At 41.7% G+C, this 18268-nt stretch overlaps 1 protein-coding gene across 1 annotated transcript in view; it reads right to left on the minus strand.

Annotated features, from left to right (window-relative positions):
• Positions 1 to 18268, minus strand: part of LOC126188026 (facilitated trehalose transporter Tret1-like) — a 102254-nt gene that overhangs the window by 72691 nt on the left and 11295 nt on the right. Inside the window, exon 2 of the mRNA XM_049929443.1 lies at positions 3999 to 4384. Within this exon, the coding sequence (XP_049785400.1) occupies positions 3999 to 4384 (386 nt within the window). The remainder of the gene's footprint in view (positions 1 to 3998; positions 4385 to 18268) is intronic.

An 18268-nucleotide genomic window follows, 5' to 3' on the forward strand; every position in this document is an offset into this window, starting at 1 on the left:
ACCCGACTCAATGTGTAGGTATACTTCGTATCTTGGTTCACAGGGCCCATATAATCTCGGACACTGAGATTCTATCAGCTGAGTTAGCCCATCTCGAAATCACTTTTCATCAGAATGGTTTAGTGAAAGACGGACCAGACTTGCGTAGCGCTATCGACCAATGGTGCACCGGGTGACTGAAGATAATACCGAGGTGGCACAAAAGTCACAGCCATTTCGCTTTACGCAAGGAGCATTTCGGACAGGATTGGTCTTTTTTTGCGGAAATATGACCTGAAGTATGTTTTTTTTGACCAACATATAAGATCAGGGTCGTTTTAGGACCCGTAAAGGATGAACTTGGTATGCGTAAGGCGGGTGCGTACCGTATTCCTTGCAGTTGTGGCACGTCATATATTGGTCAGACTATCAAAACTATGTGCGACCGCTGTACTGAGCATATGCGGCACACATGTTTACAACAGTCGAGTCAATCCGCCACTGCGGAAAATTATGTTGACAACGGTAATCCTGCGGAATATAACAACACGGAGAGTCTGGCTTGCACTTCCACCTACTGCACTTCCACCTAGTGCTAATAAGGAAGCTGTTGCAATTAAATTAGAAAGTAACCATAAAAATTTTCTTTGAATTCTGCATGGAATCCTACTCTCTCTCACGTAAAAAAAAGAAGAAGAGGGACAAAGTTTATGCTACCTTACCAAATGATTACTGATTTCACTATTGGTAATTTCTTACGTCGGTCGTCTTTGGGTTTGCGATGGCGCTAGTATTTACAGTGTGTGTGTGTGTTTGTGTGTGTGTGTGTGTGTGTGTGTGTGTGTGTGTGTGTGTGTGTGTGCGTGTGTGTGTGTGTGTGTGTGTGTGTGTGTGTGTGTGTGTGTGTGTTATCTCTACGGCGTTTATGTGAAAACCGAGGTTTTAAGTTCGCTTGCACAGCCCTTACTTGCTGCAGTTTTGCCTTGAAAATGACAGGCTGTGCTTCTTTCGAAATATGGGCACTTGTCGATGACGTTACCCGGCTGCATTCCCGTAAGTTATTTGATAATTGTATTCGTTGGGAGAAACTACGGTCCCACAAAGTTTATCTGTGTTGCGACATTCAGTTGTCACCTAAAGATTGACTGAGAAGCCGAAAGTCAGTTCGTGACCGAATAAATATAGTTTTGCAGAACATTAGGAACATTAGGAAGTGTTTTAGTTTCAATACTGATATTTAGTTTGTGTTTTAAGCCATGAAATAATGAGTCACTCAACCAGTACTGTTTATTTTCAACAACCTTTTTTTAAACATTTGTGAAGCATTTCTTTTTCTCAGTGCATCGCGAGTGCTACCCGCAAGTCCTTCTCAGAAAAGAAAGCTAACAAACCACATTAAGGGTACTTGTTGCAAAACAAGTTTCCTCTGCACAGCTCCTCTTTCTAGCGATATCTGATACACCCGAACCCTACACCTCCATTTAAAATCGACCACATTAAAAATTGTGCACTATACTTAGATCTAGACCAGGCCTTTACTTCTGAACTTGAAGAAAGTGGAAGACTTCAGACTGCCAATGCTTTGCCTGACTACTGCCAGTAATAATAATAATAATAATAATAATACAGGGTGGGCCCTACTAGCCATTACGGAGTTACTGTTGTGTTTCGCTGTCAGTTAGTTGGATTTTCTGTTGCAAGGTGAAAATGAAACTCCACTGCGGAACTTCATAGAACTTTTAGAAGCTGGCTTCGGTGGAAGATCAGTTTGGATACCGGGGCAATGAGGGCCAACGCGAGGCAATAATGACCCTATAAATTATCTTAGAACATAGGTTAAGGAAAGGCAAATCCACGTTTATAGCATTTGTAGACTTAGAGAAAGCTTTTGACAGTGTTGACTGGAATAGTCTCTATGAGATTCTGAAGGTAGCAGCGGTAAAATACAGGAAACTAAAGGCTGTTTGCAACTTGTGAAAAAACCAGAGTCGAGGGGCTTGAAAAGGAAACAGAGATTGAGAACGGAGTGAGTGAGACGGGGTAGTAACATATCCCCGATGTTATTCGATCGGCACATTTACCAAGCAGTAAAGAAAACCAAAGAGAAATGTGGAGAAGGAATTACAGTTCAGAGAGAAGAAATAAAAACTGAGGTTTGCGGATGAGATTGTAATTCTGCCAGAAACAGCAAATGGCTCGTAAGAGCACTTGAACAGAATGGGCAGTGTCTTGGAAGGTGGATGTAAGATGATCATCAACAACAAAAGCAAGGCGAAGGTGATGGAATGTAGTCGAATTAAATCAGGTGATGCTGCGGGAACTAGATTACGAAACGACGCACTTAAAGTGGTAGATGAGTTTTGCTATTTGGGGAGTAAAATGACGGATCATGGCCAAAGTAGAGAGGATATAAAATGTCGGCTGGCAATGGTAAGAAAAGCTTTTCTGAAGAAGAGAAATTTGTTAAACATCGAACATAGACATAAGTGTTAGGAAGCCGTTTCTGAAAATGTTTTTACGGAGCGAAGCCATCTGTGGAAGTGAAACATGGATGATAAACGGTTTAGATAAGAAAACAACATAAGATTTTGAAATGTGGTGCTACAGAAGAATGCTGAAGGTTGGATGGGTAGATCACATGAGTAACGAGGAGGTACTGAATAGAACTGGGGAGAAAAGTAATTTGTGGCACAATGTGACTGGCTGAAGGGATCGGTTGATGGGACACCAAGGGATCACCAGTTTAGTATTCGAGGGAAGTGTGTGTGTGTGGGGGGGGGGGTCTGAGGGGGGAGGGAGGGGTAAAAATCTACATCTACATCCATACTCCGCAAGCCACCTGACGGTGTGTGGCGGAGGGTACCTTGAGTACCTCTATCGGTTCTCCCTTCTATTCCAGTCTCGTATTGTTCGTGGAAAGAAAGATTGTCGGTATGCCTCTGTGTGGGCTCTAATCTCTCTGATTTTACCCTCATGATCTCTTCGCGAGATGTTCGTAGAAGGGAGCAATATACTGCTTGGCTCCTGTATGTTCTCGAAACTTCAACAAAAGCCCGTACCGAGCTACTAAGCGTCTCTCCTGCAGAGTCTTCCACTGGAGTTTATCTATCATCTCCGTAATGCTTTCGCGATTACTAAATGATCCTGTAATGAAGCGCGCTGCTCTCCGTTGGATCTTTTCTATCTCTTATATCAACCCTATTTGGTACGGATCCCACAGTGGTGAGCAATATTCAAGCAATGGGCGAACAAGTGTACTGTAACCTACTTCCTTTGTTTTCGGATTACATTTCCTTAGGATTCTTGCAATGAATCTCTGTCTGGCATCTGCTTTACCGACGATCAACTTTATATCATCATTCCATTTTAAATCACTCCTAATGCGTACTCCCAGATAATTTATGGAATTAACTGCTTCCAGTTGCTGACCTGCTATATTGTAGCTAAATGATAAGGGATCTTTCTTTTTATGTAATCGCAGCACATTACACTTATAGAGATTGAATTGCCATTCTCTGCATCATGCGTCAATTCGCTGCAGATCCTCTTGCATTTCAGTACAATTTTCCATTGTTACAACCTCTCGATATATCACAGCATCATCCGCAAAAAGCCTCAGTGAACTTCTGATGTTATCCACAAGGTAGAGAGAAAGAAAGAGATAAATGCAGTAAGCAGATTTAGAATGATGTAAGTTGCAGTAGTTATTCGGAGATGAAGAGGACTTCACAGGATAGAATACCATGGAGAACTGCATTAAACCAGTCTTTAGACTAAAGATGACAACAACAACAAGTTGTTTCATGACATTTACAGAGAAAGTGTGGTGTTGACCTGGTAGTGTTACCACATGCTAATGTGTTTGGTTTTTCAGATATTCTTAGTAGGAATAGTTGAGTAAATCGGAGGGAAAAGAAGAGACATGCAGACTTTCTGGGTGATGGTGCATGAGGGAGCCAACATCTCACGTTCTAAATTAACAGGTGTTGCAAGATGGGCTGCAGCAGACAGCTGCTGACCTGGTAGAGCGTGGTGACGGCACCGCGCAGGTGGTCCTCGGCGATCTCCCCGAGGTACATGGGCGTCGTCATGAAGGCGACGCCGACGCTGACACTGCCGAGGGCGCGGGCCACGAACAGCAGCGCGGCGTCCTGCGCGAGCGCGACCATCAGCCAGGAAGCGAGCAGCGGCGGCGCGCACAGAAGCAGGGCCGTCTTGCGGCCGAGGCGCTCAACAGCCACCACGGATGGCACCACGGCCGCCGCCATGGCCAGCGACATGGTCGACACCAGCCACGACGCGTCCGCCGGCGACATCGGGATGTGCGACGACGCGCCCTGCAGGTACGGCAGCACTGGCGACGTCCAGCCGATGAACACGCCGCACGACATGTACATCAGCACCGCTGCAGCAACATCGTGGGAACATGTACATCAGCACCATTGTGGCAACATCGTGGTAACATGTGCATCAGCACCGCTGCAGCAACATTGTGGCAACATGTACATCAGCACCGCTGCAGCAACATCGTGGCAACATGTACATCAGCACCGCTGTGGCAACATCGTGGTAACTTGTACATCAGCACCGCTGTGGCAACATTGTGGCAACATGTACATCAGCACTGCTGTGGCAACATTGAGGCAACATGTACATCAGCACCGCTGTGGCAACATCATGGCAACATGTACATCAGCACCACTGGGGCAACATCGTGGTAACATGTACATCAGCACCGCTGTGGCAACATTGTGGCAACATGTACATCAGAACCCCTGCAGCAACATTGTGGTAAGATGTACCGGGTGATCAAAAAGTCAGTATAAATTTGAAAACTGAATAAATCATGGAATAATGTAGATAGAGAGGTACAAATTGACACACATGCTTGGAATGACATGGGGTTTTATTAGAACCAAAAAAATACAAACGTTCAAATAATGTCTGACAGATGGCGCTTCATCTGATCAGAATAGCAATAATTACCATAACAAAGTAAGATGAAGCAAAGGTGATGTTCTTTACAGGAAATGCTCAATACGTCCACCATCATTCCTCAACAATAGCTGTAGTCGAGGAATAATGTTGTGAACAGCACTGTAAAGCATGTCCGGAGTTATGGTGAGGCATTGGCGTCGGATGTTGTCTTTCAGCATCCCTAGAGATGTCGGTCGATCACTTCAGGTAACCCCAAAGCCAATAACTGCACGGACTGAGGTCTGGGGACCTGGGTAGCCAAGCATAACGAAAGTGGCAGCTGTGCACACAATCATCACCAAACGATGCACGCAAGAGATCTTTCAAGCATCTAGTAATATGGGGTGTTTTTTTGGTTCTAATAAAACCCCATGTCATTACAAGCATGTGTGTCAATTTTTACCTCTCTATCTACATTATTCCGTGGTTTATTAAGTTTTCAAATTTATACTGACTATTTGATCACCCGGTACATCAGCACCACTGCAGTAACATTGTGGCGACATGTACTTCAGCACTGCTGTGACAACATTGTGATAACATGTACATCAGCACCGCTGTGGCAACATCATGGCAACATGTACATCAGTACCGCTGCGGCAACATTGTGGCAACGTGTGCATCAGCACCGCTGTGGCAACAACTTGGCAATGTGTACATCAGCACCATTGCGGCATCAACATGGCTACGTGTATAGGTCACGCACGATATGATGGCCGATTAGCAGTGACCAGTTTCCGTCCAAAGTGCTGGACGAGTCCATTCGTTTGTTCAGATAGGAAGGCCGACAAGCGTTTGCCACCTTTCGGGTGATCGGCGATGACAGAATCGAGGCAAACGGCCGGCAATCTTCCTCAAATGATTTTATTGAAACTATTCAGTAAAAAAATTCATTTTTGCTTTACTTGTAACTTTATATGTCAGTTTCATTATGATGTGCCCATCATTTCACTAATGGTCATAGTTATTGGGATATCTATGTGGAAGTAAGACACTTCCCGAAATTCAAGAAAGTTTGAAATTAAAAATAGGGGTCGCTCAGATTTTGCTGGTGTGTATTACATAATAAGTTGCTGCTATGAAATTTAGCTAACATACTAAATACTTCTTTCGACTTGGTTGAGCCAACCGGAGTGGCCGAGCGGTCGCAGGTTCGAATCCTGCCTCGGGCATGGATGTGTGTGTGATGTCCTTAGGTTACTTAGGTTTAAGTAGTTCTAAGTTCTAGGGGACTGATGACCTCAGATGTTAAGTCCCATAGTGCTCAGAGCCATTTGAACCATTTGACTTGGTTGGATGTCTATATCTGTCACCTGTCTCGAGAAAATTTATCTGACGTAGCGCACCCATTTGCGATCGCACTGTGCCAGCGATAAAGCTAGTGTGAAACACTCACAACATTCCTCATATTTCATAAACGGTTTCAGATATCGAAACGAGATTTTGGCAAATGATAGCACACAAAGAGGAGAGTATTTCGCTGTATGTTATTAAGCAAAACTTCATTATCTACCATGTTATTCCAGTAAATACAGACTTCTCCAACTAAATAATATAATTTTTAAAGGCTATCGACAGATGGTGAAATAAGGAACTGCTATGGTTTTGGAAGAACACAAATGAAGTCATTACAAGTTTATTCTCTCGCAACTGCATCTACACAACATGTTAGTGAGGTGAGACAGTTTAAACTCCACTGAGTTTTGACAAAAGAGGCCAATTTTAACATGGCAGCCAGAGAAATGTGTAGTTTTTGCTCCAAATTGCTCACTCTTTACTCTTCTCTGAAAGTTGCAGATGGTAGACAAACCGGGCGAAAATAAATCACTGCATTTTCTGTGGAATAACCAAAGAAGAGGTGACAAATCTTTTTGAATGGTCACCTTGCGAGTGTGGTTGTGGAAGGGCCCCGCTTAATATGTACTAAAAATGTGAGTGTAGACTTCAGTTTAGAATGGCATTTCCCCTACGGCACTCTGAGCGACCACACACCGCTGCCACTCTCCCCGTGCTTTCCCAGCCGACTGCGCTTCTACCGGCCACGGTATTTTGCAGGCACTATACATCAGCACCACTGAGGCTACAACGTGGCAACACGTGCATCAGCACTGCTGTGGCAACGTGTGCATCAGCACCGCTGAAGCAGTAAAGTGGTAAGCATTACACACACATCACTTCAATAGTTTCGTCACCATACAAGGTGTATGCCAAAAGTGTGAGACTGACAATACCGTGAACAATCTGGAATGCTGTGTTTCTCTGCTTGTGTAGACCAGCGTGTTTATCCCTTCCAGGCGCTCGGCCCAAGTTTCAGCTCCATACAGCCATCGCGTCTAAGAGCGCCGTCAGTGAAGCTGTGTTTTCGTTGTGTGTTACGAAAATGGAACAGCGGGATTTAGAGCAACGTTATGCCATTAATTTTTGTGTAAAACTTGGGGAATCCGCGAATGTGACATTTGAAAAGTTGAAACTGGCCTTTCTTATCAACAGAACTAGGTATATGCTGCCACAAATGATTTTTCGAAGGCCTAGAAAACGTTGAAAATGAACTCTGCTCAGGGAGACCTTCAACTTCAAAAAGCACGAAAACGTCGAATGTGTGTGTGCTCTTGTTAGATTGTTCCTCCATGACAAACTCTGTCAACCAAGTGCTTTACAAAGATGTCCCTAAAAGGCTCAGGAAAAGGGTGATCGTGTGAGACTGGACATTGCAGACAAGCGGATGCTGCATCATAACAACTCCCCATCTCAAACGGCCACTAGCATCACGGAGTTTTTAACCTCAAAAGGCATTCATGTTGTTCCAGAGTCCCCGTATTCACCTCATCTGAGTCCTTACGCCTTTTTTCTTTTCCCGAAATTGAAAAATACCGTTAAAGGGCTCCATTTTGAGTCTCTGGAGAACATTGAAAAGAATGTGACCAACATGTTGAAGACCCTACCAGTTGCAACCTTTCAGCGGTGCTGCCAAGACGGGAAATGATTCCGCCGGAGTATAGCTGCTGAAAGGATCTACTTTGAAGGAGATAATATTGTTGTATGAAAAAATGAAACCTTTGGTAGATAAAAAATCGGTCTCGTTAATTTTCCCACACACCTTGTATAGCAGCCACTGATCATCGGGCACCGGCCAGACGTCTTCGACCGCCTGACGACTTGGTGTACCTTCGGCTTGTTTCTACTCTCGCGCTGAGAAGCATAGCATGGTTTAGTATTTTAGTTTGATTTTCTGCACGAAATTCAAACAAAATATAAAAATGGATGTACGTATGTGTATACGTTCCACATGTCCTCCTAAACAAGTATTCTTCAAATAATTTTTTGGTTTCTCTTAAATTGTTCGATCATTTGAAGTGAGTCCTTGATAAAGTGTGCTGGAAAATAAATCTTATGTTAACGGCAGCAAATTAATTTCTCCCTTATTATAGCACAATGTGAATGCCGTTGTATCGCGTGAAGTAGCCTCAGATGGGAAATGATTTACATTACAAAATCTGCACTGCAAACCCATCAAACCGTAATTATAGCTCTCACCATAATTTGAAATTATGTTCATTGCACATTTTAATTTATCTTTCAAAACAGCAATAAGATTACCATTATCACCATGCGTACTGTTCCTGTTGCTTTGTCTACACAAAAATTGTGTCTCTCTAGCTCTTCGTCTTTCAGTCCGAGCCGTTTGGTGTTCTTCTTCGAGGGATATACTAGAAAAAATTTCTATTGCTCACGATGAGCAAAATAAATTGTCGTTACGAAAGGTTGCAACACTAAAGATACTCAGGGAAGGTGCAGAAAGCATCACTGAAAATATCTTTCAAATGTTTGGCCGTCATGTTTAGGGCAACCGATTTATGTCGATCCAGAACGCAAAACTCGCAGATATGTCTCTATAGACTACGTAGAAACAATCTTATGAGAGAACATGCTGCAACAGGTCTCAACAACAGTCTACCAACAATTAATCTAATGCGCACCTAAACATCCCATGGCAATTAAATATCTTCACACAAATTGGACACAACATTAGAGAAAAGTCCAGGCAAAGATTTTACCCACAAATATAAGAGCTATATGATTAGATGTCATCACCGAAACCTACCTAACTGTTACTTAAGAAATACAATATCAAATTGATCTCCTCAGCCTTATGCAAAGTGTGTAGTGAAAACGAAACACGTGTATCTATGCAAGAAAACGATTAGTATTTAGAAGTGGGTAAGAAAAAAGCTCTCTATCACGAGAACATCTATAAATAAGATAAGGATCGACCAAGTTTTGCGACCACATTGGAAATATTTCCCTGACGCTAAACACAATGCGTTTCCGTGGCTTGTTGGACACATGACGTTCTTTCTCGCCAAACTCAAGGGGCCTGATATACGGGAATTTATCGACTATTTGTCATTTCAACATTGGAGCCTTAAATCTCACATAGGAAGCAGATATAGACTTTCAGTGCACAATTATTTACGAGTGATTCTTGAGACACGTTACTGTCTGCGCAATCTGATGTGAGTGTTTCCCCTATTGGAAGTATGTTTTTGTCTTATACCAGACGGAACCTCCACTTCTTCCAGATGTTCTTCACGTAAAGCTATTTTTCTATGAAGAATAACAGGATGTGTACTCTGGACACAATCTGATTTATTGGCAAGACTACAACTCAAACTCAGCTTACAATTCAGATTACAATTTAGCCGTTTCACAAGAACACCTGGTCTGAAAAATTTCTGTCATCCGACTCTTCTCTTTCCTTCGTTCTACACTCTTTGGTCTGTGTTGTCAAAAACCACGGCATTTCTCCAGGTAGGAGCTCCTTGGCCCGACGTTGTAGACTCTGAGCGACTGCTTGCGATGGCTAAAACTCGTCAAAAGGGTGTCTTTCACCCCCGCACGACACCGCAGGAACACCTCAAACATAAAAATCGAGCCCCAACAAACCCAGAATCGTCTCAAAGCCTTAACTAACAATAATATTGCTGCTTAAACTTAGCTGAAAGCCAATTGTGAACGATTCTCAATTATACTAACTGCCTAGGTTACATGTGTTTTACAAAACCCCTGAAGTATTAACCAGTATATCTGTATCCTCACTCTAAGCTGACACTCGGCGCAGTTGCTAACGGGAGGGACTGGAAATGGAAAATGCCTTTACGGTCGCTGTCATCAGTCACCTCTCCGAATGTCAACTTAGTTTGCACTCACAGAAAGAAAGAAAGACAACGATGGAGAGTACGAATTAATCAGTAGCTAAGCACCTGATGGAATGAGAAGTTTGAGAAAATCATTTTAAGTCACAAAGAAAAGCACCACACTGAGAACGCAACAGAAACAAATATTTCTTTCAAGTTACTATCTCTTCCTTTTTATTTGTTAAAATTTTTATCATTATTATTATGAAGGTAAGAGAGGGAAATGATACGTCTTTCACATCCATAAACATTTGTTAAATCTTGTATTTTTTATTTCAGTTGGACAAAGCCAATTTTCATGCTCTACAATATACCTGCTTTTTATTCTTAATATTCTTTACTTTCATGTGATTTTGTGGAACCCGTTGAAACAAAGTTTCTTGATGTTGATTCGGAATAATCTTACCATTTTATTGTGAGTGTAAGTGATACAATTTACAAAGTCGAACGTTCACCTACATGGGATCATTACATTAGTTTCCGTGAAAGAATCAATATAGTTTCGCTTGTTGTGGTTTCCCCTCTCGTGTTCCGAGACAGAGATAAGATTACGTTACTTTATAGGCAGAGTTATCAGCATTTATAAGACATTTCCGAGATTTGGGTCATCTTCCGCTTGATGACACTGCATAAGCGCACTAGTTGCCATGGGAGCCTGTACTATAGACGATATCAGTTCTTACGGGACATAAATTCCGTTTTCTACTATTTTTCCAGTTTTCCGCAACTTTCAGATCTCATTATTTATTTCTGGTCTGTGTTAACTGTCTATTTATTCGCCATTTACAAAAAATTAGGTATAATTCGCACTGGATGAATTGGCAGTAGCCACGTAACATCTTTAATGATGGCTAGCAAGGACATAAATTTTTGTTACCGCTGCTTGTTATTGCCTCTAAAAGAGGCAAAACAGTGTGAAATAACCACTTTAATAGACAGATCTTATTAGTTTGCCATTTTGCCTCAATTTCTGTCGTTAATTAACCTTAGCGAAGAGCGAAAACTGTTTGACAGGCAGCCTGCAAACCACTTCTCAGACTTTCATCGAAGCGTTCTTCGTGTTGCGCTTAGGAAGCTCATTTTAAGGATCGACTGACAGCAAGGCTTCAGCTCGCCATTGTGTAAGTCCTGCAGTTACACATTATGAGAATTCACATTATGAGAATTTTTCTTGTATTCGTAAAGATTCTGCTTTTTAAAATATACATACAGAGGAAACATGATGACACTAACGTGTTCAGTCAAACGTCCATATGTGGATTCCGGTTAAGCTAAATATTCTAGTGCAGACATCAATAAGAAACTCTTTTAACAGTTTCTCCAACGAAACTCTGTCTCGAAATTAGGCAGAAAAATCCAAAGAGATTACTAAATACGGTTTCCCTAAATTCTTTCACCACAGAAGACACAGTAAATATTCGAGAGTTCGAATCAAGAAAAGCTGTCAGCATGAGTAACTTAGAAGTAGATATACTCGGTGTAGCAAAGCAACTTACTTCACTTCCAGTTCAGACTTTATACCAGTTAGGCTCTTTTCGGAGTATGCTGATCTAATAGCTCCATATTTAGCAGTCATATATAACCTCTCGCTCGACGATAGAAAGTCCCGTACCTAAGGACTGGAAATTCACACATGTCACGCCAATGCACAAGAACGGAAACAGAATAATCCACTGAATTACAGACCTATAGGCCCAATACTGACGTCGTGTGAAGCACGATTTTTGTATTTATACTATGTTCGAATATCGCAAATTACTTTGAAGAACACGATATATTGACACATAGTCTGCACCGATTCAGAATCATCGTTCTTGTGAAACACAGCTGGCTCTTTGTTCACATGAAGTAATGAATGCTATCGATAGAGGATTTCAGATTAAATCTATATTTCTAGACCCCCAGAAGGATGTTGGCAGCTTTTTTGACAAGCGATTTCTAGCCTAATTGCGTGCCTATGGATTATCGTCGTTGTTGTGCGATTGGATCCTGATTTACTGTCACAAAGGTCACAGTTCGTCGTAACTAACGGGAAGTCATATTCCTGCGCTCCATGCATGAATGCAACGAGAAGCCCTGTTAACTGGTTCAGCGGGAAGTAATCTCTGCCATACACTTGGCAGTGGTTTGTAGAGTATAGATTTAGATGAGGGAAACACAAGTGAAATTTGGCGTTCCCCAAGGAAGTGTTACAGACCCTCTCCTGTTTCTAATCTTTATAAACGATTAAGGAGACAATCTGAGAAGCTTTCCTAGGTTGTTTGGGGATATTGCTGTCATTTACCGTCTAATACAGAAGATTGAAACCAATAGCAAAATAATTCAGAATGGTGCGAAAACTGGCAGTCGATTTTGATCAATAAAAAGTGCGATGTCTCCCAAACAAACAGGAATCCGTTACGTTCCGATTACACGATAAATGGCACAAATTTAAAGGCTATCGATTGAACCAAATACCTAGGATTGCTATTACTACCAGCTTAAATTAGAACCATCACACAGAAAATGTTGTGGGGAAGGCAAACCGAAGACTTGAAGAACACGATCTATTGACACATAGTCTGCACCGATTCAGAATCATCGTTCTTGTGAAACGGAACTGGCTCCTTGTTCACATTAAGTAATGAATGCTATCGATAATGCAACAAATCTACTAATGAGACTGCATACGGAACGCTCGTCCGGTCTCTTCTGGAGTATTGTTGCGCGGTACATGATCCTTACAAGATATTATTGACATAGGATATCGAAATACTTCAAAGAAGAGAAGCTTATTTAGTCTTATCGACAAATAAGGGAGAGAGTGTCGCGGTTATGACAAGCGAGGTGGGGGTGCCTTTCATTAAACCAAAGACATTTTTCATTGGGGTTACATCTTTTCACGAAGTTTCAATCACCGACCTTCTCCAGTGAATGTAAAAATATATTTTGACTTCCATCTACATAGGGAGAAATGACCATCGTAATAAAATAACAAGAAGCAGAGCTGGTACGGAAAAATTAAATGTTTATTCAGGAGTTATCGCTGGTAGATAAATAAGATGTGGGTCTAGTGAACGGTGCGAACCATTTATGTACTATTTATAGTGTGATATCATATGTTACGTAGATGCATCTGCAACGCTGTTTTTGCGTGTTTTGGTTGTAGATATCGTACGAATGTTTTGCTGATAACATGTCTTTTACCGTAAAGCGCTGCTAGCTCGCATGACGGGAAAGTAAGCGAGACCCGGCTGGACTTTTCGTGTAGTACATCAGCCGGCCTGAGTAGCGCTTTTAGGCAGTTTTCCGTGCTCATTTATGCAAATACTGGCTGGTTGCCAGTCTCTGCCTCATAAAAAAGTTTACATGGTTCAGAGACAGTCGGCCCATATGACTTTCCTTCCCTGTCTCAGGTTAACTGGTGACTGTGGGCACGGGAAGCGAATCCGGCCACAAAGTTAATAACATATTAAATATATTTGTTCTGCAAATATTCAGTGACAAACTTGACTTTAATAGAAGTGTAGGTGCTGTCTCAACAGATGCCGAAAGTGGCGACAGCTTGTCATCCTTAATGAATGTGGTGGTGAACCTCTCATGACGAAAAGCTTTCACCCTTAGCCTGCTACCAAGACGATGTTGGGGGTTCTCATTCGACGGTTCACACCCAGGAGAACCTCACAAAGACGTCAATAAGTCGCGTCGAACAAGAGTAATAACAAATCCAACACAGTCTCAAGGGCGTGCTGATCATCGTGAATACAACATAAATTACTTTCTTTTAGTGAAGTACCATGTCCGCCAGTATCCAGGGAAGATTGTCGAAACCGATGGCAACGAGATTCGTGAGATTTAATTTAATACGACCAAAATGAACCTGTGCGGAAATTGGACCCCCTATTCACATAAACTACCACCCAGTTCCTAAATTCATGGTCGATTTAAAACAATGAGCTTATTCTATTTGAATAACTGTAGGTAACTATTATACCAAGCAGTATTTATTTTTCTAGAAGGATTCATTGTTTGTTCATACATTTATGTTCATACTGTTTACAGGTAAGAAAAAATTATTTTTGTTCAAATATTATTTCTTCAGAGGGATATTATTTTTTGAGGAACTTATTGCTTGAAAAGGAAGTTACCCCACGTTTTGCTACAATAATATGTATTTCTTTGAAAACTGCTGTGTTCTAAGTATCCCTATTCATATCTCGTTATGACAGCTTGCTCCTACGAGTATGCCAACTAACCCCACGTTCAGGTTTTGTTTGGCATAATTGTAAACTTTTAGAAAAAGTGTCTTTGGGGTTACCTAAACACGCGATTAAGAGATGGCTTTTAGATGATTTTGTAGCAAAAATGTTGATATGCTGCATTCACTAGGATTTCTCCGAGTACTGGAGCTAAAATAGAAAACTCAAAAACAAAAATCTATGTCAACTAGCCCCAGTCTCCCCTGCTAAGTATTTATGGCCCAAACGACTTGTGTGGCATAGCTGTAATAAATTATGCACACAAACCTATCTCTTTAATCGATCTGTCTATTTGTGAAAACAATGTCAAAATCTCTAAAGAAGTTTCTGAAATTAGCCGTCACGTACAGGCAGAAAACCAGATTGTGGAACTTTAAAATATATATACCAGAAATTTCCCCATGGCTTTCTGCATATATATTGAACACATCTCCTCCCCCTATGTGTGTCCACCTCTTCCTCCCTCTGTACATCTATCTCATTCTCCCACCTCTGTCTCTTGCTCCTCATTCTCTGTGCCTCTTCCTGTTCCTCTACCTGTCCATTTCCTCCACCTACTCTCTCTCGCCATATCTGCTTCTCACCCTCGCTGACCATATCTTCCTCCCCCTCTCTTTCCATCTCCATCTCTCCCTCTTTATTTTCCACTGTACCACCACCCCTCTACACCTTCAAACTATCTGTCCATTTTCTGCTCTCCCTCGCTCTGTCCATCCTCTCTTGTATCCATTTGCTATTGACATAAAGGCCACCATGCAAAGTAGGTTGATAACGCAGACCGATATTACTCCAACACATCTGTTGTGCAGGGCGGTCTACTTGTCAGGTCCTGGAAAACTGTTTCTTGCGCTGATATACAGCTGCCCTGTATAGCTGGTTGATTTGGCAGGCTGATATTGTTCCGACACAACATGACTGTCATACAAGCAGCTTATATGCCAGGCCTGGAGAAACGTAATTTTGCCCTATCTCTGCTCCCACTGGAGCTAGGAGGCTATAAATCCCGCAGTGCTGATACTTGTGAGACCTGCTGCATACAGATTTCAGATTGATTTTCATGTTATGGTGTGTAATTTTTAGAGTGATAGTCATCATACAAGTAATGCTAACATATACAAAATCAGGTGCATACAGATTTCAGATTCATTTTCATTTTATGGTTTGTAATTTTTAGAGTGATAGTCTTATAGAAGTAATGCTAACATAAAGTGTTCTCACAACATGAAAAATGAATGAAAGGGACATTGCTACAACAATGATAAAAATTAAAAAGTTTATTGTGCCACTAAGACCTATTGTGTTCTAAACTGATGCTATACATGCTAGGCTGTCTCACGGTGGACACTGTTTTAATGGATGATAGGTACAATGATCTCATACCATATGGAGGCTGATATCTCCTGTACTAATGCCTAACAGTGTGAGTGGCTCAATCGTGAGATAGCTGGCACCTTAAGCCACATGACCAAACTATCCGATATCTGACCTGCATTCCCGATTGTGAAGAAAATTGTTGTCTCTATGAAATTTGTTTTTAAAATTTGTCAGAATAAAAAATGATATGTACAAACTAAATGCAGTTTTTTTTCAAAAAAGGTAAAACATGCCTGAATTTTGCAGAAATATGAGGCATAAGAATAAAAGTGTTTTTTGTTTCTTTGGCCTTACGAGACTACTGCGCTTGTGAGGGTAAGGTTTTATCGAATCGGAAATGTAATTAGTTTCTTCATAACTTTATAACAGTCTTAGTTTTTCATTACCCTCATGTTAAACGAAATAAAATCTGACCAACTAAGCTGGCCTAGGGCTAGGTACAAATTTAGACACGTATAACACATGTGAAGTACACGACATTACTGTGCGACGTGCATTTTCCATACGTGCCGTGCGGTCCTGCGCATATTGAGACACGTTTGACGAGTGTGTAATTCAGGCGGAGTGACGTGCACATGCCAGACACTGGTTACACACCTACAACTGGTCAAAACGACAATGTTTAACTCTCGAATTAGTTAGCGTTATTATTGTTACACTTGTGTTCCGGATCACATTCGCATACTAATGCTGAAGACGGTGTGTGAAATCTTATGGGACTTAACTGCTAAGGTCATCAGTCCCTAAGCTTACACACTACTTAACCTAAATTATCCTAAGGACAAACACACACACCCATGCCCGAGGGAGGATTCGAACCTCCGCCGGGACCAATCCTGAAGACGAAGTGTTGGTTTCTTCTTAAATAAATAAAATATTTCAAACTCCAAACAAATGTATTTGGTTTGAAAGGAAAATCTGTGGACAATGTGAAACTATGAAGGAGATGAGTTTCGCTGATTTTACAGATTATTTCAGAATGACTAGAAAGCAGTTTTCTGAAGTACATGGGAGAAATAACGCGTGTGACAGGAATGCGGTAGCTAGCCAGAAGTCCATCGTGAGGGGAAGAGCTCACGTCGTTCGAAAAACATTGTCAGGAATATAGGGTGCGTTTGTCAGCAATAAATTTAAGCTAATTAAATTTATCAGATCACTACACACTTTCAGGATACTGGTACTTTCAGAATAATGCCGACAACATTCTTGATTTGCGTAGCCTGTTGTATAATGAGCTTATTAATGCTGATACCGTGCATGAAACCACTGAAATACTTTCTCGCGTCACAACGGGCCAATTAGGAATTGTAATTCGTGGGGGTTTCTCGAATGTTTCTAGCTTACAGTGAAAGTGTGATGTCCACATGTTTGTAGTATAATGTCTCCTATTACATCCATATCCAAATAATCACAGTGAAACTTATATACCTAAGATCTTGGATGCTTTTTACGAGGAACACTAAGCGACAAACCTGCAGAAATTTCCGCTTTTAGAATTTTTGACCCCTCTCCCCCCACCTCCATGAACCATGGAGTTTGCCGTTGGTGGGGTGGCTTGCGTGCCTCAGCGATACACACAGCTGTACCGTAGGTGCAACCAGAATGGAGAGGTATCTGTTGAGAGGCCAGACAAACGTGTGGTTCCCGAAGTGTGGCAGCAGCCTTTTCAATAGTTTCTGGGGCAACAGTCTGGATGATTGACTGATCTGGCCTTGTAACACTCACCAAAACGGCCTTGCTGTTGTGGTACTGCGAACGGCTGAAAGCAAGGGGAAACTATAGCCGTAATTTTTCCCGAGGGCATGTAGCTTTACTGTATGGTTACATGATGATAGCGTCCTCTTGGGTAAAATAGTCCCCCATTCGGATCTCCGGGCGGGGACAACTCAAGAGGACGTTGTTATCAGGAGAAAGAAAACTTGCGTTCTACGTATCGGAGAGTGGGATGTCAGATCCCTCAATCGGGCAGGTAGATTAGAAAATTTCAAAATTGAAATGGATAGGTTAAAGTTAGATATAGTGGGAATCAGGGAAGTACGGTGGCAGGAGGAACAAGACTACAGGGTTATAAATACAAAATCAAATAGGGTAATGCAGGAGTAGGTTTAATAATGAGTAAGCTACTACAAACAGCATAGTGAACGCATTATTGTGGCCACGATGGACACGAAGCCCACGCCTACTACAGTAGTACAAGTTTATATGCCAACTAGCTCCGCAGATGACGAGGATATTGGTGAAATGTATGATGAGATAAAATAAATTATTTAGATAGTGAAGGGAGACGAAAATCTAATAGTCATGAGTGACTGGAATTCGATAGTAGGAAAAGGAAGAGAAGGTAACGTAGTAGGTGAATATGGAATGGTGGTAAGAAATGAAAGTGGAAGCCACCTGGTAGAATTTTGCACAGAGCGTAACTTCATCATAGCTAACACTTGGTTCAAGAATCATGAAAGAATGATATGTACATGGAAGAGGCCTGGAGTTACTGGAAGGTTTCAG

The sequence above is a fragment of the Schistocerca cancellata genome, chromosome 5, assembly GCF_023864275.1.
Source record: "Schistocerca cancellata isolate TAMUIC-IGC-003103 chromosome 5, iqSchCanc2.1, whole genome shotgun sequence".
NCBI classification, from domain to species: Eukaryota; Metazoa; Arthropoda; class Insecta; order Orthoptera; family Acrididae; genus Schistocerca; species Schistocerca cancellata.